The sequence below is a fragment of the Xenopus tropicalis genome, chromosome 3, assembly GCF_000004195.4.
Source record: "Xenopus tropicalis strain Nigerian chromosome 3, UCB_Xtro_10.0, whole genome shotgun sequence".
Lineage (NCBI taxonomy): Eukaryota > Metazoa > Chordata > Amphibia > Anura > Pipidae > Xenopus > Xenopus tropicalis.
The window spans coordinates 5,868,114-5,893,135 of NC_030679.2; the positions used below are offsets into that span (position 1 = coordinate 5,868,114).

The following is a 25,022-nucleotide window of genomic DNA, read 5'->3' on the forward strand; positions in this document are numbered from 1 at the left end:
CCTTTATATGGGCACAGAACCCCTCAGTGACTGCTAATATCCTTATCATTTACAGTAGGGGGTACATTATCCCTTATAATACATGAGTGATACTCAGAGTTCCCTGTATAACTCAGCCTGCAGCCTTGTGCCTTTATATGGGCACAGAACCCCTCAGTGACTGCTAATATCCTTATCATTTACAGTAGGGGGTACATTATCCCTTATAATACATGAGTGATACTCAGAGTTCCCTGTATAACTCAGCCTGCAGCCTTGTGCCTTTATATGGGCACAGAACCCCTCAGTGACTGCTAATATCCTTATCATTTACAGTAGGGGGTACATTATCCCTTATAATACATGAGTGATACTCAGAGTTCCCTGTATAACTGAGCTTTATTCCCAGCTGTTCTCCCCACACACTGTGCTCCTCCCCTTTCTCATTGCTCCTCCCATTGCTGAGCTGCTCATGAATATGAAATGCCCATGTAACATGCTGGTAGGAATGAGGGGCAGAACATTACCGGGGCAGCTGGAGGGGCAATTGGTGGGAGGGAGGGGCAGTAGGGGGGAGGGAGGGGCAATTGGTGGGAGGGAGGGGCAGTAGGGGGGAGGGAGGGGCAATTGGTGGGAGGGAGGGGCAGAGATTCTTATCCCTATAATGGGTGGGAGGGAGAGTGTGGGGGGGAATCCTCCTACAGACGGGGGGGGGGGGGAGGGAGCAGCTGATATTGGATTGTAGGCATGTAAGGGTTAATAGCGGAGCAGCTGCTGTGATTGGCTGGGGAGGAGTTTCCCACAACGCCCCGCTCTGCTCCAGGGATGCTACAAGCGCAGCGTCTCCTCCATTTGCAGCGGCCGGGAGCGGAGAGCCGTCTGTGCCCGGGACCCCCCTGCAGCCCCCCGGGCCGGCACAGCCATGAACCCCCCGCCCGACGGAGCCCAGAGCCGGGAGAACGGATGCCGGGGTGCGGAGGGGGGGCACGAAACGGCCGGGGAAGAGCCGGGAACCGGGCACCGGGAAAGGGAGGAGTCGGTGGAGGAAAAGCTCCGGAGCCTGACCTTCCGCAAGCAGGTGTCATACAGGTGAGGGGCATGGGGGGCACATAGTGTCATACAGGTGAGGGGTATGGGGGGCACATAGTGTCATACAGGTGAGGGGCATGGGGGGCACATAGTGTCATACAGGTGAGGGGTATGGGGGGCACATAGTGTCATACAGGTGAGGGGTATGGGGGGCACATAGTGTCATACAGGTGAGGGGCATGGGGGGCACATAGTGTGAGTAATGGCACAGGTGTCATACAGGTGAGGGGCATGGGGGGCACATAGTGTCATACAGGTGAGGGGCATGGGGGGCACATAGTGTCATACAGGTGAGGGGCATGGGGGGCACATAGTGTCATACAGGTGAGGGGTATGGGGGGCACATAGTGTCATACAGGTGAGGGGTATGGGGGCACATAGTGTCATACAGGTGAGGGGCATGGGGGGCACATAGTGTCATACAGGTGAGGGGCATGGGGGGCACATAGTGTCATACAGGTGAGGGGTATGGGGGGCACATAGTGTCATACAGGTGAGGGGCATGGGGGGCACATAGTGTCATACAGCTGAGGGGCATGGGGGGCACATAGTGTCATACAGGTGAGGGGTATGGGGGGCACATAGTGTCATACAGGTGAGGGGCATGGGGGGCACATAGTGTCATACAGGTGAGGGGCATGGGGGGCACATAGTGTCATACAGGTGAGGGGTATGGGGGGCACATAGTGTCATACAGGTGAGGGGTATGGGGGGCACATAGTGTCATACAGGTGAGGGGCATGGGGGGCACATAGTGTGAGTAATGGCACAGGTGTCATACAGGTGAGGGGCATGGGGGGCACATAGTGTCATACAGGTGAGGGGCATGGGGGGCACATAGTGTCATACAGGTGAGGGGCATGGGGGGCACATAGTGTCATACAGGTGAGGGGTATGGGGGGCACATAGTGTCATACAGGTGAGGGGTATGGGGGGCACATAGTGTCATACAGGTGAGGGGCATGGGGGGCACATAGTGTGAGTAATGGCACAGGTGTCATACAGGTGAGGGGCATGGGGGGCACATAGTGTCATACAGGTGAGGGGCATGGGGGGCACATAGTGTCATACAGGTGAGGGGCATGGGGGGCACATAGTGTCATACAGGTGAGGGGTATGGGGGGCACATAGTGTCATACAGGTGAGGGGTATGGGGGGCACATAGTGTCATACAGGTGAGGGGCATGGGGGGCACATAGTGTCATACAGGTGAGGGGCATGGGGGGCACATAGTGTCATACAGGTGAGGGGTATGGGGGGCACATAGTGTCATACAGCTGAGGGGCATGGGGGGCACATAGTGTCATACAGGTGAGGGGTATGGGGGGCACATAGTGTCATACAGGTGAGGGGCATGGGGGGCACATAGTGTCATACAGGTGAGGGGCATGGGGGGCACATAGTGTCATACAGGTGAGGGGTATGGGGGGCACATAGTGTCATACAGGTGAGGGGTATGGGGGGCACATAGTGTCATACAGGTGAGGGGCATGGGGGGCACATAGTGTGAGTAATGGCACAGGTGTCATACAGGTGAGGGGCATGGGGGGCACATAGTGTCATACAGGTGAGGGGCATGGGGGGCACATAGTGTCATACAGGTGAGGGGCATGGGGGGCACATAGTGTCATACAGGTGAGGGGCATGGGGGGCACATAGTGTCATACAAGTGAGGGGCATGGGGGGCACATAGTGTCATACAGGTGAGGGGCATGGGGGACACATAGTGTGAGTAATGGCACAGGTGTCATACAGGTGGGGGGTATTGGGGGCACATAGTGTGAGTAACGGCACAGGTGTCATACAGGTGAGGGGCATGGGGGGCACATAGTGTGAGTAATGGCACAGGTGTCATACAGGTGGAGGGCATGGGGGCACATAGTGTGAGTAATGGCACAGGTGTCATACAGGTGAGGGGCATGGGGGGCACATAGTGTGAGTAATGGCACAGGTGTCATACAGGTGAGGGGTATGGGGGGCACATAGTGTGAGTAATGGCACAGGTGTCATACAGGTGAGGGGCATGGGGGGCACATAGTGTGAGTAACGGCACAGGTGTCATACAGGTGGGGGGCATGGGGGGCACATAGTGTGAGTAATGGCACAGGTGTCATACAGGTGAGGGGCATGGGGGGCACATAGTGTGAGTAATGGCACAGGTGTCATACAGGTGGGGGGTATGGGGGCACATAGTGTGAGTAACGGCAAAGGTGTCATACAGGGGAGGGGCATGGGGGGCACATAGTGTGAGTAATGGCACAGGTGTCATACAGGTGGGGGGTATGGGGGGCACATAGTGTGAGTAATGGCACAGGTGTCATACAGGTGAGGGGCATGGGGGGCACATAGTGTGAGTAATGGCACAGGTGTCATACAGGTGGGGGGTATGGGGGGCACATAGTGTGAGTAATGGCACAGGTGTCATACAGGTGAGGGGCATGGGTGGCACATAGTGTGAGTAATGGCACAGGTGTCATACAGGTGGGGGGTATGGGGGGCACATAGTGTGAGTAATGGCACAGGTGTCATACAGGTGGGGGGTATGGGGGGCACATAGTGTGAGTAATGGCACAGGTGTCATACAGGTGGGGGGTATGGGGGGCACATAGTGTGAGTAATGGCACAGGTGTCATACAGGTGGGGGGTATGGGGGGCACATAGTGTGAGTAATGGCACAGGTGTCATACAGGTGAGGGGTATGGGGGGCACATAGTGTGAGTAATGGCACAGGTGTCATACAGGTGGGGGTATGGGGGGCACATAGTGTGAATAATGGCACAGGTGTCATACAGGTGGGGGGTATGGGGGGCACATAGTGTCATACAGGTGAGGGGTATGGGGGGCACATAGTGTCATACAGGTGAGGGGCATGGGGGCACATAGTGTCATACAGGTGGGGGGCATGGGGGGCACATAGTGTGAGTAACGGCACAGGTGTCATACAGGTGGGGGGTATGGGGGGCACATAGTGTGAGTAACGGCACAGGTGTCATACAGGTGGGGGGTATGGGGGGCACATAGTGGGAGTAACGGCACAGGTGTCATACAGGTGGGGGGTATGGGGGCACATAGTGTGAGTAACGGCACAGGTGTCATACAGGTGGGGGGTATGGGGGGCACATAGTGGGAGTAACGGCACAGGTGTCATACAGGTGGGGGGTATGGGGGGCACATAGTGTGAGTAACGGCACAGGTGTCATACAGGTGGGGGGTATGGGGGGCACATAGTGTGAGTAACAGCACAGGTGTCATACAGGTGGGGGGTATGGGGGGCACATAGTGTGAGTAACGGCACAGGTGTCATACAGGTGGGGGGTATGGGGGGCACATAGTGTGAGTAACGGCACAGGTGTCATACAGGTGGGGGGTATGGGGGGCACATAGTGGGAGTAACAGCACAGGTGTCATACAGGTGGGGGGTATGGGGGGCACATAGTGTGAGTAACGGCACAGGTGTCATACAGGTGGGGGGTATGGGGGGCACATAGTGGGAGTAACAGCACAGGTGTCATACAGGTGGGGGGTATGGGGGGCACATAGTGTGAGTAACGGCACAGGTGTCATACAGGTGGGGGGTATGGGGGGCACATAGTGTGAGTAACGGCACAGGTGTCATATAGGTGAGGGGCATGGGGGGCACATAGTGTGAGTAATGGCACAGGTGTCATACAGGTGGGGGGTATGGGGGGCACATAGTGTGAGTAATGGCACAGGTGTCATACAGGTGAGGGGCATGGGGGGCACATAGTGTGAGTAACGGTACAGGTGTCATACAGGTGGGGGGTATGGGGGGCACATAGTGTGAGTAATGGCACAGGTGTCATACAGGTGAGGGGCATGGGGGGCACATAGTGTGAGTAACGGTACAGGTGTCATACAGGTGGGGGGTATGGGGGGCACATAGTGTGAGTAATGGCACAGGTGTCATACAGGTGAGGGGCATGGGGGGCACATAGTGTGAGTAATGGCACAGGTGTCATACAGGTGAGGGGCATGGGGGGCACATAGTGTGAGTAACGGCACAGGTGTCATACAGGTGGGGGGTATGGGGGGCACATAGTGTGAGTAACGGCACAGGTGTCATACAGGTGAGGGGCATGGGGGGCACATAGTGTGAGTAACGGCACAGGTGTCATACAGGTGAGGGGCATGGGGGGCACATAGTGTGAGTAACGGTACAGGTGTCATACAGGTGAGGGGCATGGGGGGCACATAGTGTGAGTAACGGCACAGGTGTCATACAGGTGAGGGGCATGGGGGGCACATAGTGTGAGTAATGGCACAGGTGTCATACAGGTGAGGGGCATGGGGGGCACATAGTGTGAGTAACGGCACAGGTGTCATACAGGTGAGGGGCATGGGGGGCACATAGTGTGAGTAATGGTACAGGTGTCATACAGGTGAGGGGGCACTAGTGATGTAATGGAAAGGTGGCACAGATGGTAAGGGGCATAGGGACAACAGGTATTATACAGGGGAGGGGGCAGGTTGGTTTAACAGGCAGCTAGTACAGGTGCCATTACTGTGACGGGGCACAGGGGCCATAGCAGGACAAACAGGCACAGTAGGTATGGGGCATCTGCCACACACAGGGGCACATTACACTAATAGGGGCCAAAGGGCAGGTATCAGGCAGCAGCTTAGGGAAAGGGCACATGGGGTCACCTCCCTTCTACTCCCTGTTGCAAAGAGAAGATATACTGTATCCTTATCATTTACAGTAGGGGGTACATTATCCCTTATAATACATGAGTGATACTCAGAGTTCCCTGTATAACTCAGCCTGCAGCCTTGTGCCTTTATATGGGGGGTACAGAACCCCTCAGTGACTGCTAATATCCTTATCATTTACAGTAGGGGGTACATTATCCCTTATAATACATGAGTGATACTCAGAGTTCCCTGTATAACTCAGCCTGCAGCCTTGTGCCTTTATATGGGGGGCACAGAACCCCTCAGTGACTGCTAATATCCTTATCATTTACAGTAGGGGGTACATTATCCCTTATAATACATGAGTGATACCCTGTAGTTGAGGAGAGATAGGAGTGTGACAGAGATAATTGCTATAAATGTGTAGGTGGGAGAGTGGGGGGGGGGGGGGGGGATACACCTACAGAGGAGGGGGGGGGGCAGAAGGTGATATTGAATCTTAGGAATGTAAGGGTTAATAGCAGAGCAGGTACCCCATAGGCTGAATGTGTCGCAAGGGTAAGTGAGAAATCTGATATGCAAAGAAAGGGGGTTATAGTGGGGTCTGCTTAATTGTTTATGATTATAGTGTAACGTTCCATTAATAGGGGGGTTACTGAGTTTATGTGCAAATGTTGGGGGGGGGGGGGGGAATGTAATTCTGTTACATAACAGAGGTATTTATACTGCCTACAGCTAAACTGCATGGGCCGCTGCCTGCTGAGGATGATGGGAAAACAGTTGCCTGAAGGTTGACATTATTACTGTGTATTATAGTTACATATGGGTACAGATATGGGGTGATAATATATGTTTTATACTGTTTTATATCTGACACCCCCCCCCCATTGTAAGCAGCAGTCCTGCCCTGCTTTATGGCTGAGATTCTAGCTATCTGTATAACAGAGCATTCTGTCACAGTGGCACAGATCCTATCTGATCCCCCCATTGTAAGCAGCAGTCCTGCCCTGCTTTATGGCTGAGATTCTAGCTATCTGTATAACAGAGCATTCTGTCACAGTGGCACAGATCCTATCTGATCCCCCCCCCATTGTAAGCAGCAGTCCTGCCCTGCTTTATGGCTGAGATTCTAGCTATCTGTATAACAGAGCATTCTGTCACAGTGGCACAGATCCTATCTGATCCCCCCATTGTAAGCAGCAGTCCTGCCCTGCTTTATGGCTGAGATTCTAGCTATCTGTATAACAGAGCATTCTGTCACAGTGGCACAGATCCTATCTGATCCCCCCCATTGTAAGCAGCAGTCCTGCCCTGCTTTATGGCTGAGATTCTAGCTATCTGTATAACAGAGCATTCTGTCACAGTGACACAGATCCTATCTGATCCCCCCCATTGTAAGCAGCAGTCCTGCCTTGCTTTATGGCTGAGATTCTAGCTATCTGTATAACAGAGCATTCTGTCACAGTGACACAGATCCTATCTGATCCCCCCCATTGTAAGCAGCAGTCCTGCCCTGCTTTATGGCTGAGATTCTAGCTATCTGTATAACAGAGCATTCTGTCACAGTGGCACAGACCCTATCTGATCCCCCCCCCATTGTAAGCAGCAGTCCTGCCCTGCTTTATGGCTGAGATTCTAGCTATCTGTATAACAGAGCATTCTGTCACAGTGGCACAGACCCTATCTGATCCCCCCCCCCATTGTAAGCAGCAGTCCTGCCCTGCTTTATGGCTGAGATTCTAGCTATCTGTATAACAGAGCATTCTGTCACAGTGGCACAGATCCTATCTGATCCCCCCCCATTGTAAGCAGCAGTCCTGCCCTGCTTTATGGCTGAGATTCTAAATATTTGTATAAGAGCAGAAACAGTCTGTATCTGTGTATCTCTTATGCTTTATGAGGTCACAGATAATGATGATGTCACCCTTTGTTTGTGTCTCCCATCATGTTACCTCCGCTGATTGTTGCCTTCACAGGAGCTTTGGTTTTGCTTCCCCTTTATCACATGGGCTGAATATAATAAATGCAAAGCAAAATGATTTTATATTCAAGCGGTGGGTTAATGTTGCCTTTACCAGCAGATCGTATGCATTCAATGCCGATAAGGCCGGTGCCCTGTCTCTGGGGGCCCATTGGTTCCCGACTGATGATGTCACTGTGTAATGGAGAATTTAATGGGGCTGTTTGTTGTAAAGTCATTTCTGGATGTTTTGCACTAAACGCTTCCCTCTGGGATAATTCTGCTTGGGGGAGAGGGGATCACTTTCCATGTTTATCTGATGCTGATACTCAAGTGGTTGTGGTGTCACTGTCCCGCAGCAGCGTTGCTTGTGGGCACTGAAGCAAATCCTCTGGTTACTGTGAACTATAACTCCCAACATTCTCAACCCACCAGGGTAAATGGGTGACTCAATGACATTTCCATCAGCGTACTGTGTACTGTCTACTCTGTTCTCTGGTTCCGACTCTTGAAACATTGTAGCAGGTCGGTTAATAAGCCGACTTCTGCTACATAGTTTCAGGTGTCAGAATCAGTAGTGCAGACTCTTTTGAGTCTAAATAGCCCTATGGACCGAGCGTCATCCCGTGACTCCCCGGTACCTGCGGCAGAGATAGGACTGGACCAAAACTGCCCCCTCCCTTATCCGCAGTGTCAGTCTTCAATCTCAGAAGGTGCAGGGTTGGTACAGCCCGACCTGTAGAGCTGCATCTGGAGATGGGGGGGGATACAGGGAGTTGTAGTTCAGCAGCATCTGGAGATGGGGGGGATACAGGGAGTTGTAGTTCAGCAGCATCTGGAGATGGGGGGATACAGGGAGTTGTAGTTCAGCAGCATCTGGAGATGGGGGGGATACAGGGAGTTGTAGTTCAGCAGCATCTGGAGATGGGGGGGATACAGGGAGTTGTAGTTCAGCAGCAACTGGAGATGGGGGGGATACAGGGAGTTGTAGTTCAGCAGCATCTGGAGATGGGGGGGATACAGGGAGTTGTAGTTCAGCAGCATCTGGAGATGGGGGGGATACAGGGAGTTGTAGTTCAGCAGCAACTGGAGATGGGGGGGATACAGGGAGTTGTAGTTCAGCAGCATCTGGAGATGGGGGGGATACAGGGAGTTGTAGTTCAGCAGCATCTGGAGATGGGGGGGATACAGGGAGTTGTAGTTCAGCAGCATCTGGAGATGGGGGGATACAGGGAGTTGTAGTTCAGCAGCATCTGGAGATGGGGGGGATACAGGGAGTTGTAGTTCAGCAGCATCTGGAGATGGGGGGGATACAGGGAGTTGTAGTTCAGCAGCAACTGGAGATGGGGGGGATACAGGGAGTTGTAGTTCAGCAGCATCTGGAGATGGGGGGGATACAGGGAGTTGTAGTTCAGCAGCATCTGGAGATGTGGGGGATACAGGGAGTTGTAGTTCAGCAGCATCTGGAGATGGGGGGGATACAGGGAGTTGTAGTTCAGCAGCATCTGGAGATGGGGGGGATACAGGGAGTTGTAGTTCAGCAGCAACTGGAGAACCACGGGATTGTGATGCTGGTACAAGAGGCTCTCCCGATGGGTCCAAGCCATAATAGGCCCCATACTAGGGCCCCATCAGCCCTTCTTATGTCTATTGGCTGCAAGGTCGGACTGGGCCAACGGGGCACTGGGAAAAACACTGAAGGGCACCAGCTTGAACCAAGTCCCGCTGGTGCTCCCCTGTTGATCTCCCCCAATGTGCCGAAGTTAATTATAATGTACTTGCACTTGGGGGTGCGTCCCTGTATATATACAGGTATACAGTTATCCAGAAAGTTCCGAATTACGGAATGTCCATCTCCCACAGACTCCATTATAAGCAAATAATTCTCATTTTAAAAAAACTATTTAGTTTTTCTCTGTAATAATAAAACAGTACCTGTACTTGATCCCAACTAAGATATAATTACCCCTTATTGGGGCAGAACAGCCCTATTGGGTTTATTTCATGGTTAAATGATTCCCTTTTCTCTGTAATAATAAAACAGTACCTGTACTTGATCCCAACTAAGATATAATTACCCCTTATTGGGGGCAGAACAGCCCTATTGGGTTTATTTCATGGTTAAATGATTCCCTTTTCTCTGTAATAATAAAACAGTACCTGTACTTGATCCCAACTAAGATATAATTACCCCTTATTGGGGCAGAACAGCCCTATTGGGTTTATTTAATGGTTAAATGATTCCCTTTTCTCTGTAATAATAAAACAGTACCTGTACTTGATCCCAACTAAGATATAATTACCCCTTATTGGGGCAGAACAGCCCTATTGGGTTTATTTCATGGTTAAATGATTCCCTTTTCTCTGTAATAATAAAACAGTACCTGTACTTGATCCCAACTAAGATATAATTACCCCTTATTGGGGGCAGAACAGCCCTATTGGGTTTATTTAATGGTTAAATGATTCCCTTTTCTCTGTAATAATAAAACAGTACCTGTACTTGATCCCAACTAAGATATAATTACCCCTTATTGGGGGCAGAACAGCCCTATTGGGTTTATTTCATGGTTAAATGATTCCCTTTTCTCTGTAATAATAAAACAGTACCTGTACTTGATCCCAACTAAGATATAATTACCCCTTATTGGGGCAGAACAGCCCTATTGGGTTTATTTCATGGTTAAATGATTCCCTTTTCTCTGTAATAATAAAACAGTACCTGTACTTGATCCCAACTAAGATATAATTACCCCTTATTGGGGCAGAACAGCCCTATTGGGTTTATTTAATGGTTAAATGATTCCCTTTTCTCTGTAATAATAAAACAGTACCTGTACTTGATCCCAACTAAGATATAATTACCCCTTATTGGGGCAGAACAGCCCTATTGGGTTTATTTAATGGTTAAATGATTCCCTTTTCTCTGTAATAATAAAACAGTACCTGTACTTGATCCCAACTAAGATATAATTACCCCTTATTGGGGGCAGAATGGTCACAGGTTCTTCACCTCACGGGGCAGATTTCTTGTACTGCTGCATGGGAAGGGTTAAAGCCATTACTCAGGCACAGACAATACAAGCAGCCACAGGGTTAATCACTACAATTAATGCAGTGTGCAGAGCCGGGGGTGGCGGAGCAGATGCGGCGCTGGATCCTTGTATTATTATTGTGTCTAAACGTCAACCCTCCAGCTGCTGTGCGACTGTAACTCCCACCGTCCCCGGGCTGATTGGGGGTGCTGGGAGTTGTCATACAGCGACAGGGCAGAATGTAATAAATATGTGTGAATATATATATATAATCTTTATCATGAGAGGGTTCCGTGCTTGAGCGGCATCGAGCGATCAGCCCCCTCTGTACAAAGGAACCTGTGGCCTCTCTCCATATAAGGCTCCCGGCTATAAATAGAATCCTGCGTCTATAAATAGCCCCATGTATCCTATAGAAGCATCTTGTAATCTTATAAATAATCCTGACTCAGAGCCCCCCCCGGCTCCTTGTCAATCATCTCAGGCTCTCAAGTGATTGTAGCATCTCATTGGCTGCTGTCTTATTGGGCAACTGAAATGGTTACAGATATATAGAAATATTGGGGTAACAGTCACCCCGCTATAGTTCCAGGGGTACCCAGGGCACAAATAAGCACTCACCCCAAATCCCCCCCTAACTGGCCTTCAGGCTGGGCCCCCTTAGCCCATAACAAGGTTACAGATATATAGAAACATTGGGGTAACAGTCACCCCGCTATAGTTCCAGGGGTACCCAGGGCACAAATAAGCACTCACCCCAAATCCCCCCCTAACTGGCCTTCAGGCTGGGCCCCCTTAGCCCATAACAAGGTTACAGATATATAGAAACATTGGGGTAACAGTCACCCCGCTATAGTTCCAGGGGTACCCAGGGCACAAATAAGCACTCACCCCAAATCCCCCCCTAACTGGCCTTCAGCCTGGGCCCCCTTAGCCCATAACAAGGTTACAGATATATAGAAACATTGGGGTAACAGTCACCCCGCTATAGTTCCAGGGGTACCCAGGGCACAAATAAGCACTCACCCCAAATCCCCCCCCTAACTGGCCTTCAGGCTGGGCCCCCTTAGCCCATAACAAGGTTACAGATATATAGAAACATTGGGGTAACAGTCACCCCGCTATAGTTCCAGGGTACCCAGGGCACAAATAAGCACTCACCCCAAATCCCCCCTAACTGGCCTTCAGGCTGGGCCCCCTTAGCCCATAACAAGGTTACAGATATATAGAAACATTGGGGTAACAGTCACCCCGCTATAGTTCCAGGGGTACCCAGGGCACAAATAAGCACTCACCCCAAATCCCCCCCTAACTGGCCTTCAGGCTGGGCCCCCTTAGCCCATAACAAGGTTACAGATATATAGAAACATTGGGGTAACAGTCACCCTGCTATAGTTCCAGGGGTACCCAGGGCACAAATAAGCACTCACCCCAAATCCCCCCCTAACTGGCCTTCAGGCTGGGCCCCCTTAGCCCATAACAAGGTTACAGATATATAGAAACATTGGGGTAACAGTCACCCCGCTATAGTTCCAGGGGTACCCAGGGCACAAATAAGCACTCACCCCAAATCCCCCCCTAACTGGCCTTCAGGCTGGGCCCCCTTAGCCCATAACAAGGTTACAGATATATAGAAACATTGGGGTAACAGTCACCCCGCTATAGTTCCAGGGGTACCCAGGGCACAAATAAGCACTCACCCCAAATCCCCCCTAACTGGCCTTCAGGCTGGGCCCCCTTAGCCCATAACAAGGTTACAGATATATAGAAACATTGGGGTAACAGTCACCCCGCTATAGTTCCAGGGGTACCCAGGGCACAAATAAGCACTCACCCCAAATCCCCCCCTAACTGGCCTTCAGGCTGGGCCCCCTTAGCCCATAACAAGGTTACAGATATATAGAAACATTGGGGTAACAGTCACCCCGCTATAGTTCCAGGGGTACAAATTAGCACTTATCTCGCTGCTGCATTAACCCATTCAGTGCTGAGTACTGTATAGGAGTCTGTATTCCCTTTATACTCAATTCCATTTTTCTGTTTACTCTAAATAGCTGTCTAATTACCTGTACCTGTAATTCCCGGCGCCCCAGTGGATTTGCTTTAATTGTATTAAGTCTCTGTTCTACTCCAACACCAGGGGTGGAACAGAGCTGCATGTTAATGTGCTATAACCTGAGTATTATCCTTGCTGTATGTATCCGGGGGAGAACTCCAATAATACTCTGTAATTAAAACAACAAAAAAACACAAAAAGATATCCCCCCCCCCACTGTGCTCTAATAGAGTGTCTAAGTGAGTATTCTGATATTTCCTAACATAGAGGGGGGGCTCCTTTATTAACTAATACCATAGGGAACACTCTATTTGCTTTCCTAGTGTGTCACACAGTTGGTATATTCTTGTAATGAGCCTTGTATTAATTATAGAAAGGCTGAACCCCCATACTGTACTGTCTAAGGGAAACACTATGGCACCCCCTACCCATATGTATAAATACAAATATACAGAGAGGGAATGTTCTGGGCACACAATAAGCTGTACCCCCATACTGTACTGTCTAAGGGAAACACTATGGCACCCCTACCCATATGTATAAATACAAATATACAGAGAAGGAATGTTCTGGGCACACAATAAGCTGTACCCCCATACTGTACTGTCTAAGGGAAACACTATGGCACCCCCTACCCATATGTATAAATACAAATATACAGAGAAGGAATGTTTTGGGCACACAATAAGCTGTACCCCCATACTGTACTGTCTAAGGGAAACACTATGGCACCCCCTACCCATATGTATAAATACAAATACACAGAGAAGGAATGTTCTGGGCACACAATAAGCTGTACCCCCATCCTGTACTGTCTAAGGGAAACACTATGGCACCCCTACCCATATGTATAAATACAAATATACAGAGAAGGAATGTTCTGGGCACACAATAAGCTGTACCCCCATACTGTACTGTCTAAGGGAAACACTATGGCACCCCCTACCCATATGTATAAATACAAATATACAGAGAAGGAATGTTCTGGGCACACAATAAGCTGTACCCCCATACTGTACTGTCTAAGGGAAACACTATGGCACCTCCTACCCATATGTATAAATACAAATATACAGAGAAGGAATGTTCTGGGCACACAATAAGCTGTACCCCCATACTGTACTGTCTAAGGGAAAACACTATGGCACCCCCTACCCATATGTATAAATACAAATATACAGAGAAGGAATGTTCTGGGCACACAATAAGCTGTACCCCCATACTGTACTGTCTAAGGGAAAACACTATGGCACCTCCTACCCATATGTATAAATACAAATATACAGAGAAGGAATGTTCTGGGCACACAATAAGCTGTACCCCCATACTGTACTGTCTAAGGGAAACACTATGGCACCCCCTACCCATATGTATAAATACAAATATACAGAGAAGGAATGTTCTGGGCACACAATAACCTATAAATATGAGTGAAACAGACAAATATCTTTAATAATTTTTATTCAGTACATTTGCTGTGAGGCACAACTTGCCCTTTTATCTTTCCCGTACCGGCTCTGAAGCTCCCCAATCGCTGCTGTGCTTTGATCTGCCGGAGAAGAAATGCAAATTTAGCGAGTGATTGGGGCAGATTGCGGCGCAGAGCATGGGGCTGGGGGGGCTGAGGGGGCTGGGGGGGGCTGGGGGGGAGGGGCTGATTGGTAAATGACGGCAGAAGAAAGTGCTTTTTGATAATCAGATTTACTTTGGGGAAGCTCTTGGGAAGGTTGAGTTGAGCAGCCGGGGTCTCAGCGCAGGGAAGTAATGATATTGGGCCAGAAATGGCAGATGCTTTATTTATTCATGTTACAGACTCCCTGCCCCTCCCCCTGTCAGATTCCATCACAGTGTTCTAGTCCCACCCACTGCTTGAATTACAGCCTTCCTGCCCCTCCCCCTGTAAGGTGCCATCAGAGTGTTCTAGTCCCACCCACTATTTCAGTTACAGACTTCCTGCCCCTTCCTGTGTACAGTGCCATCAGAGTGTTTTAGTCCCACCCACCATTTCAGTTACAGACTTCCTGCCCCTCCCTGTGTACAGTGCCATCAGAGTGTTCTAGTCCCACCCACCATTTCAGTTACAGACTTCCTGCCCCTCCCTGTGTACAGTGCCATCAGAGTGTTCTAGTCCCACCCACCACTTCAGTTACAGACTTCCTGCCACTCCCCCTGTAAGGTTCCATCAGAGTATTCTAGTCCCACCCACCACTTCAGTTACAGACTTCCTGCCCCTCCCCCTGTAAGGTGCCATCAGAGTATTCTAGTCCCACCCACCACTTCAGTTACAGACTTCCTGCCCCTCCCCCTGTAAGGTGCCATCAGAGTATTCTAGTCCCACCCACCACTTCAGTTACAGACTTCCTGCCCCTCCCCCTGTAAGGTGCCATCAGAGTATTCTAGTCCCACCCACCACTTCAGTTACAGACTTCCTGCCCCTCCCCCTGTAAGGTTCCATCAGAGTGTTCTAGTCCCACCCACCACTTCAGTTACAGACTTCCTGCCCCTCCCCCTGTAAGGTGCCATCAGAGTGTTCTAGTCCCACCCACCACTTCAGTTACAGACTTCCTGCCCCTCCCCCTGTAAGGTTCCATCAGAGTGTTCTAGTCCCACCCACCACTTCAGTTACAGACTTCCTGCCCCTCCCCCTGTAAGGTGCCATCAGAGTGTTCTAGTCCCACCCACCACTTCAGTTACAGACTTCCTGCCCCTCCCCCTGTAAGGTGCCATCAAGTGTTCTAGTCCCACCCACCATTTCAGTTACAGACTTCCTGCCCCTCCCTGTGTACAGTGCCATCAGAGTGTTCTAGTCCCACCCACCACTTCACATACAGACTTCCTGCCCCTCCCCTTCTAAGGTTCCACCAGAGTGTTCTAGTTCAGCCCAAATTACACTAAGAACCACTACCCCTTCTTGCCTTCTTTAGGGGCTCTTCTATCAACACTGGGGGTATTTACTCCAGGCAGTAACCCATAGCATTTATTCAGTGTTTATTCTGATTGGTTGCCATGGGTTGCCGTTTGGGTGCAGATTTGCTCAGTGTCCCCAAATGCATCATGGGAAACACCGGATTGGGAATGCCCGAGGGCTGCTTACAGCTTTAGGCACAGGGCTATGGTTCAAGGGCAACTATAGCTAAAGGACGAGTTACTGAAGCCCCATAGTGAGAGGCGAATGGTTTAACCAGTCAGCACCACGGAGAGTGTGAGCAGCACCAGGGACAGCTCTGCAGCAGGCTCAGCACCACGGACAGCTCTGCGCTCGGCTATCCGCCCTGTCTCCGTATCGGGGATTGATTAATGGCGCCTTGTGGAATTCTCTAGACTTGTAAAAGGCTCCAAAGTCACTTTAACGGCACTTAGGAGAACAGGGCTTCCATGGCGCCTTTATGCACCCCCCCCTATAACTGCCGCCCTAGGTACGGCCCCTTAGGTGCATATATAGTGAATATACCCCAGGGTGTTTTGTCCCCCCCATTATATATTTGATTGATTTTAACCCCCCGGCATGCACCCTCCTCGTCTGTTTTTACATTTTGCTTCCCCCTCTGATCTCAGATCTGACGCTTTCAGGGATTATCCCCCCCCCCCCCACTGAGACGTATCAGCATTTCTGCTCCCACCAACTCACTGGCGCCATCGGCCTGCGGAGCTGAGCGAGTCCTTTGTGTTGGGCGCGATGGGGAGAACAAATCAAACTGTTTGCACAGCTTACAATCTAATGTCCCTATCCCATTCCCATCAGTCCCTGCCCCAGTGATCTTACAATCTAAGGTCCCTATCCCATTCCCATCAGCCCCTGCCCCAGTGAGCTTACAATCTAAGGTCCCTATCCCATTCCCATCAGCCCCTGCCCCAGTGAGCTTACAATCTAAGGTCCCTATCCCATTCCCATCAGTCCCTGCCCCAGTGATCTTACAATCTAAGGTCCCTATCACATTCCCATCAGTACCTACCCCAGTGAGCTTACAATCTAATGTCCCTATCCCATTCCCATCAGTCCCTGCCCCAGTGAGCTTACAATCTAAGGTCCCTATCCCATTCCCATCAGTCCCTGCCCCAGTGAGCTTACAATCTAAGGTCCCTATCCCATTTCCCATCAGCCCCTGCCCCAGTGATCTTACAATCTAAGGTCCCTATCACATTCCCATCAGTACCTACCCCAGTGAGCTTACAATCTAAGGTCCCTATCCCATTTCCATCAGTCCCTGCCCCAGTGAGCTTACAATCTAATGTCCCTATCCCATTCCCATCAGTCCCTGCCCCAGTGAGCTTACAATCTAAGGTCCCTATCCCATTCCCATCAGCCCCTGCCCCAGTGAGCTTACAATCTAAGGTCCCTATCACATTCCCATCAGCCCCTGCCCCAGTGAGCTTACAATCTAAGGTCCCTATCCCATTCCCATCAGTCCCTGCCCCAGTGAGCTTACAATCTAAGGTCCCTATCCCATTCCCATCAGTCCCTGCCCCAGTGAGCTTACAATCTAAGGTCCCTATCCCATTTCCATCAGTCCCTGCCCCAGTGAGCTTACAATCTAATGTCCCTATCCCATTCCCATCAGTCCCTGCCCCAGTGAGCTTACAATCTAAGGTCCCTATCACATTCCCATCAGCCCCTGCCCCAGTGAGCTTACAATCTAAGGTCCCTATCACATTCCCATCAGCCCCTGCCCCAGTGAGCTTACAATCTAAGGTCCCTATCACATTCCCATCAGCCCCTGCCCCAGTGAGCTTACAATCTAAGGTCCCTATCACATTCCCATCAGCCCCTGCCCCAGTGAGCTTACAATCTAAGGTCCCTATCCCATTCCCATCAGCCCCTGCCCCAGTGAGCTTACAATCTAAGGTCCCTATCCCATTCCCATCAGTCCCTGCCCCAGTGATCTTACAATCTAAGGTCCCTATCACATTCCCATCAGTACCTACCCCAGTGAGCTTACAATCTAATGTCCCTATCCCATTCCCATCAGTCCCTGCCCCAGTGAGCTTACAATCTAATGTGCCTATCCCATTCCCATCAGTCCCTGCCCCAGTGAGCTTACAATCTAAGGTCCCTATCACATTCCCATCAGCCCCTGCCCCAGTGAGCTTACAATCTAAGGTCCCTATCCCATTCCCATCAGCCCCTGCCCCAGTGAGCTTACAATCTAAGGCCCCTATCCCATACCCATCAGCCCCTGCCCCAGTTAGCTTACAATCTAATGTGCCTATCCCATTCCCATCAGTCCCTGCCCCAGTGAGCTTACAATCTAAGGTCCCTATCACATTCCCATCAGCCCCTGCCCCAGTGAGCTTACAATCTAAGGCCCCTATCACATTCCCATCAGTCCCTGCCCCAGTGAGCTTACAATCTAAGGTCCCTATCACATTCCCATCAGCCCCTGCCCCAGTGAGCTTACAATCTAAGGTCCCTATCCCATTCCCATCAGCCCCTGCCCCAGTGAGCTTACAATCTAAGGTCCCTATCACATTCCCATCAGCCCCTGCCCCAGTGAGCTTACAATCTAAGGTCCCTATCACATTCCCATCAGCCCCTGCCCCAGTGAGCTTACAATCTAAGGTCCCTATCCCATTCCCATCAGCCCCTGCCCCAGTGAGCTTACAATCTAAGGTCCCTATCCCATTCCCATCAGCCCCTGCCCCAGTGAGCTTACAATCTAAGGTCCCTATCCCATTCCCATCAGTCCCTGCCCCAATGAGCTTACAATCTAAGGTCCCTATCCCATACCCATCAGCCCCTGCCCCAGTCAGCTTACAATCTAATGTGCCTATCACAGTCACTCCCACTAAGTTTAGTTCTGTCAGGAGCCAGTTAACCTGCCTGTATGTATTTGAGGTGTGATATTGACCAGCTGATGTAAAATAAATCATTTATTTGAATGTTATGGGCCCATAATCCTTCCAATGTTTATTTTTCCTGCCTTTTCCTTTTAGTAGAATTCAGCAGGAACAGCCCCCTAAGTTTGCTCATAGCCTGTACAGAGAGATACCATAAAACTATGGCACATAGGGATTCCCCTGTACTAAGCACAATTCAGCAGGAACAGCCCCCTAAGTTTGCTCATAACCTGTACAGAGAGATTCCATAAAACTATGGCACATAGGGATTCCCCTGTACTAAGCACAATTCAGCAGGAACAGCCCCCTAAGTTTGCCCATAGCCTGCACAGAGAGATACCATAAAACTATGGCAGCATAGGGATTCCCCTGTACTAAGCACAATTCAGCAGGAACAGCCCCCTAAGTTTGCCCATAGCCTGTACAGAGAGATACCATAAAACTATGGCACATAGGGATTCCCCTGTACTAAGCACAATTCAGCAGGAACAGCCCCCTAAGTTTGCTCATAGCCTGTACAGAGAGATACCATAAAACTATGGCACATAGGGATTCCCCTGTACTAAGCACAATTCAGCAGGAACAGCCCCCTAAGTTTGCTCATAGCCTGTACAGAGAGATACCATAAAACTATGGCACATAGGGATTCCCCTGTACTAAGCACAATTCAGCAGGAACATTTGCTAAATTATAGGCATTACGTGTATGTGCCATTCACTCACAAATGAAAGCTAATGATAGTTTTGGCTAAATTAATTTCCCTTTGAGTCAATGAAACACTGTAATTTCCATTTAGAGCTAAATAATTGCAATGCCACTGCTCCTAACATATAAACTAAAGTGACCGTTCAGTGGATGCTTATATTGCTTTTCAGCGTTTGCCGCACCCCATTATTCATACTGTACTGTCTAAGGGAAACACTATGGCACCACCTACCCATATGTATAAATACAAATATACAGAGAAGGAATGTTCTGGGCACACAATAAGCTGTACCCCCATACTGTACTGTCTAAGGGAAACACTATGGCACCTCCTACCCATATGTATAAATACAAATATACAGAGAGGGAATGTTCTGGGCACACAATAAGCTGTACCCCCATACTGTACTGTCTAAGGGAAAACACTATGGCACCTCCCTCCCATATGTATAAATACAAATATACAGAGAAGGAATGTTCTGGGCACACAATAAGCTGTACCCCCATACTGTACTGTCTAAGGGAAACACTATGGCACCCCCTACCCATATGTATAAATACAAATATACAGAGAGGGAATGTTCTGGGCACACAATAAGCTGTACCCCCATACTGTACTGTCTAAGGGAAACACTATGGCACCCCCTACCCATATGTATAAATACAAATATACAGAGAGGGAATGTTCTGGGCACACAATAAGCTGTACCCCCATACTGTACTGTCTAAGGGAAACACTATGGCACCCCCTACCCATATGTATAAATACAAATATACAGAGAGGGAATGTTCTGGGCACACAATAAGCTGTACCCCCATACTGTACTGTCTAAGGGAAACACTATGGCACCTCCCTCCCATATGTATAAATACAAATATACAGAGAAGGAATGTTCTGGGCACACAATAAGCTGTACCCCCATACTGTACTGTCTAAGGGAAACACTATGGCACCCCCTACCCATATGTATAAATACAAATATACAGAGAAGGAATGTTCTGGGCACACAATAAGCTGTACCCCCATACTGTACTGTCTAAGGGAAACACTATGGCACCTCCTACCCATATGTATATATACAAATATACAGAGAAGGAATGTTCTGGGCACACAATAAGCTGTACCCCCATACTGTACTGTCTAAGGGAAACACTATGGCACCCCCTACCCATATGTATAAATACAAATATACAGAGAAGGAATGTTCTGGGCTGTTGAGTTTGCCACTAGTATACAATAGCCACCGTTGGTCAGAAATAGTAACTAATTAGATATGATTGCCGGTTACCCCTCCTTGGCTAATGGAAAACACTCTTCCCTGGGCACTAGCCGTGATGTTGATTTCAGATTATTCTCTGGGTTCATTAAATATGAATTGTTACAAGAGCGCCGCTCTCCTGCGACCCATTGTGGCTTCGCTCCCTGCAATTGGATCCTCAGTATCGATTCCACCCCCGTCTGGGAGGCTGCACTCCAATCACTGTGGCTGGGGGTGGATGGGGCCAAGTTTCTCGCTGGAGCGCGGCGCTCGCTTGCCTTGTAAATACCCCCGATGGACTGTGACAGCCACTATGAGCTCTACGGCCCTGGGGCCGGGGTGTCTGGGGCTCTTGGAGGGGCTCGGGTTGGACTCTCACTATATCAGAGCCTTTGGGCTCAAGGTGCCAGGGATCAGAGTACAGCAGTTCCCATGGGGCCAATTGCATGTGGTCACTTGGGTCTCCTTGGGGGTGGGTGATGGTGAAATAGAATTGGGCCCCAATGGGGGAAAAAACCCATGGTCAAATGCTGATCCACCCTGTCCATTATATTAATCCCCTGCCTACAATTAACCTAAGCCCTGCCCACAAACCCCCCAAGCCCTTCCCACAATCCTCTGAAGCCATGTCTACAATCTACCCAAGCCCTGCCCACAAACCGCCCAAGCCCTGCCCACAAACCGCCCAAGCCCTTCCCACAAACTGCCCAAGCCCTTCCCAAAAACCTCCAAAGCCATGCCTACAATCCATCCAAGCCCTGCCCACAAACCTCCAAAGCCATGCCTACAATCCACCCAAGTCCTGCCCATAATCCACCCAAGCCCTGCCCACAAACCACCCAAGCCCTTCCCACAAACCTCCAAAGCCATGCCCACAAACTACCCAAGTCCTGCCCACAAACTACCCAAGTCCTGCCCATAATCCACCCAAGCCCTGCCCACAAACCACCCAAGCCCTTCCCACAAACCTCCAAAGCCATGCCTACAATCCACCCAAGTCCTGCCCACAATCCAGGCAAGCCATGCCCACAAACTACCCAAGCCCTGCCCAGAAACTGCCCAAGCCCTTCCCACAATCCTCCACAGCCATGCCTACAATCCACCCAAGTCCTGCCCACAATCCAGGCAAGCCATGCCCACAAACTACCCAAGTCCTGCCCACAAACTACCCAAGTCCTGCCCACAAACTACCCAAGTCCTACCCACAAACTACCCAAATCCTGCCCACAAACTACCCAAGTCCTGCCCACAAACTACCCAAGTCCTGCCCACAAACTACCCAAGTCCTGCCCATAATCCACCCAAACCCTGCCCACAAACCACCCAAACCCTTCCCACAAACCTCCAAAGCCATGCCTACAATCCATCCAAGCCCTGCCCAGAAACTGCCCAAGCCCTTCCCACAAACCTCCAAAGCCATGCCTACAATCCACCCAAGCCCTGCCCACAAACCTCCAAAGCCATGCCTACAATCCACCCAAGTCCTGCCCACAATCCAGGCAAGCCATGCCCACAAACTACCCAAGTCCTACCCACAAACTACCCAAGTCCTGCCCACAAACTACCCAAGTCCTGCCCACAAACTACCCAAGTCCTGCCCACAATCCACACAAGCCCTGCCCACTTCACACAAGCCCTGCCCACTTCACACAAGCCTATCTCCTCCATAGCCCATAATTCACATTTTTATGTTTCTTAGGCCCCCAGACTGTAATCCCCCCTTTACCCCCCCATGGCAGCCCCCCTGCTGAGTACAGGTTCCTCGGTGTCTGTATGGGCTCGAGTTAGTGAGTCCCTGCCTCAGCGTGGGGCCCCCTTTTGGTATTTGTGACCCCTGTTCTGCATCATCTCATATTTGTGGAAGTCATAGAATGAAGGAAAGGGTATAATTGGGCGGTGAGATTCCTGCAGAATCTATGGGGCCCTAAAAGTGTTGGCCGGAACCCTCACAGCGCCCATAGCCCCCCCTGGGGACGTGTCTCCAGAAACACCATCCCCTTGTTGCTGTGTGACGCGCAGAGGTTCCACCTGATGCCGCAGATATTTATAGAGAGTGACCTTGAGTCGGTGTTGTCTGTCTGTTCTTGGATTACGGGGCAGAAATAGACTCGTGCCGGTGTGGGTTCCGCCGTGGCTTCTCCTCATTCATTACATGTTGTGTTTTGACTTTCCCAGCTCCGGGAATGTGTCCCACCAACATCTGTCTCTGGGCGCGTAACCTGTGGCCCCGAGACCCTCCAAACCCCATTATCCTCAAACAGCTACTGACTGGGAGTGATGGGAGTTATAGTTAAACAGCTGGAAGGCCAGAAGTAGGTTGAGGTTACCATCAGGTCAATGGTTCTCTGTGCAGGCCTGCCATTGGTCATGGGGCCAAGAACTTGGGGTAGGTAGAAGAGGCAAATGCCTTGGGCACACTTGCCCCCACAGTTGCCCCAAGGCACAATGCTAGTTCTGGGCATGCCTCTTGCACCTAGTTCTGGGCTGAGGGCCACTGGGTCTAGAACAGTGGTTCTCGACCTTCCTAATGCCTCCACCCTCGTTGTGGTGACCCCGTCCCATAAAATTATTCCTAAGACCGTGAAATATGTGTTTTCCGATGCTCTTAGGTGACCCCTGTGAAAGGGTCATTTGACCCCCAAAGGGTTCCTGACCCACAGGTGGAGAACTGCTGGTCTAGAACTAAGGGTAGACAGAAGAGGCAAATGCCTTGGTGCAGTAGGGGGGAAGCAGTTGAAGGGAGGCCTGATGGTGGCATCAGGGGGGACTAGGGTGCCAGTACTTGGCTGGTATTTAGCATGGTTTTAGATAAGTTCCTATTATAACCTAATACAGGTATGGGATCCCTTATCCGGAAACCCTTGATCCCAACTAAGATATAATTACCCCTTATTGGGGGCAGAACAGCCCTATTGGGTTTATTTAATGGTTAAATGATTCCCTTTTCTCTGTAATAATAAAACAGTACCTGTACTTGATCCCAACTAAGATATAATTACCCCTTATTGGGGCAGAACAGCCCTATTGGGTTTATTTAATGGTTAAATGATTCCCTTTTCTCTGTAATAATAAAACAGTACCTGTACTTGATCCCAACTAAGATATAATTACCCCTTATTGGGGCAGAACAACCCTATTGGGTTTATTTAATGGTTAAATGATTCCCTTTTCTCTGTAATAATAAAACAGTACCTGTACTTGATCCCAACTAAGATATAATTACCCCTTATTGGGGGCAGAACAGCCCTATTGGGTTTATTCAACATTTAAATGATATTTAGCAGACTTAAGTTATGAAGATCCAAATTACGGAGAGACCCCTTATCCAGAATACCCCAGGTCCCGAGCATTCTGGATAACAGGTCCCGTACCTGTATATAGAACCTTATTCTTACAAACATGTAGGTATAAAGCACCAACACAGACAGTAGAAGGGATTGCATACAGATTACATACAAAATGAATAGAGGAGGGTCCTGGTCTAAAGAGCTTACAATCTAGAAGCAGATAGAAGCTGCAGTGCCACAATATTAATAGCTCAGTTATATCGGGGGGAGCCGGGGGTCTGCGTTACATTTCTCCAATCCAAACCAGCGGCTCCCGGCCCCATGTGACTGCGCTGAGGGCCCCGGGCTGAGCAGAAGGAATCTCGCTTGTAGAGAGAAGGCTCAGTGAGGCATGGAGCGCTCCCCCAGCCAGCAGCATTGCCCCCCCTCTGGCATAGATACCCCCCTTCCCTTCCCAGAGGCTCCCAGAGGCGCTGCCATGTCGACTCCCCCAATATGGCTGGAAAATATCGTTGGAAATCAGCATTTCTGACATATTCATGGGAATAAATGCAAATCTGCACAGTAATTAGGCCTTTGGGGCAGAATAAGCCTGTGTAGGTTTCACTGACTGTTTGTGGGGCCACACGGGGCGGGGGCAGTAATGTAAGGAAATGGGGTAATACTCAGGCAGTAATAAGAGTAGGTGCTATAGGAACTGAGGCTCTGTGTGACGCACTCATGTAGGCAGGGCAATATGGCAGCAGGGCAATATGGCAGCAGGGCAATATGGCAGCAGGGCAATATGGCAGCAGGGCAATATGGCAGGGCAATATGGCAGCAGGGCAATATGGCAGCAGGGCAATATGGCAGCAGGACAATATGGCAGCAGGGGAATATGGCAGCAGGGGAATATGGCAGGGCAATATGGCAGCAGGGCAATATGGCAGCAGGGCAATATCGCAGGGCAATATGGCAGCAGGGCAAAATGGCAGCAGGGCAATATGGCAGCAGGGGAATATGGCAGGGCAATATGGCAGCAGGGCAATAAGGCAGGGCAATATGGCAGCAGGGCAATATGGCAGCAGGGGAATATGGCAGCAGGGCAATATGGCAGCAGGGCAATATGGCAGCAGGGCAATATGGCAGCAGGGCAATATCGCAGGGCAATATGGCAGCAGGGCA

The 25,022-nt window shown here is 50.2% G+C and overlaps 1 protein-coding gene across 2 annotated transcripts in view; it reads left to right on the top strand.

Moving 5' to 3' along the window:
• Positions 1–789: 789 nt before the first annotated feature.
• The window catches only part of dgki (diacylglycerol kinase, iota), a 153,764-nt gene continuing 129,531 nt past the window's right edge, over positions 790–25,022 (top strand). For both annotated transcript variants that reach the window (XM_031898545.1, XM_031898546.1), the window contains exon 1: positions 790–1,068. In XM_031898545.1, coding sequence (XP_031754405.1) covers positions 902–1,068 — 167 coding nt within the window. In that variant the 5' untranslated portion in view covers positions 790–901. The remainder of the gene's footprint in view (positions 1,069–25,022) is intronic.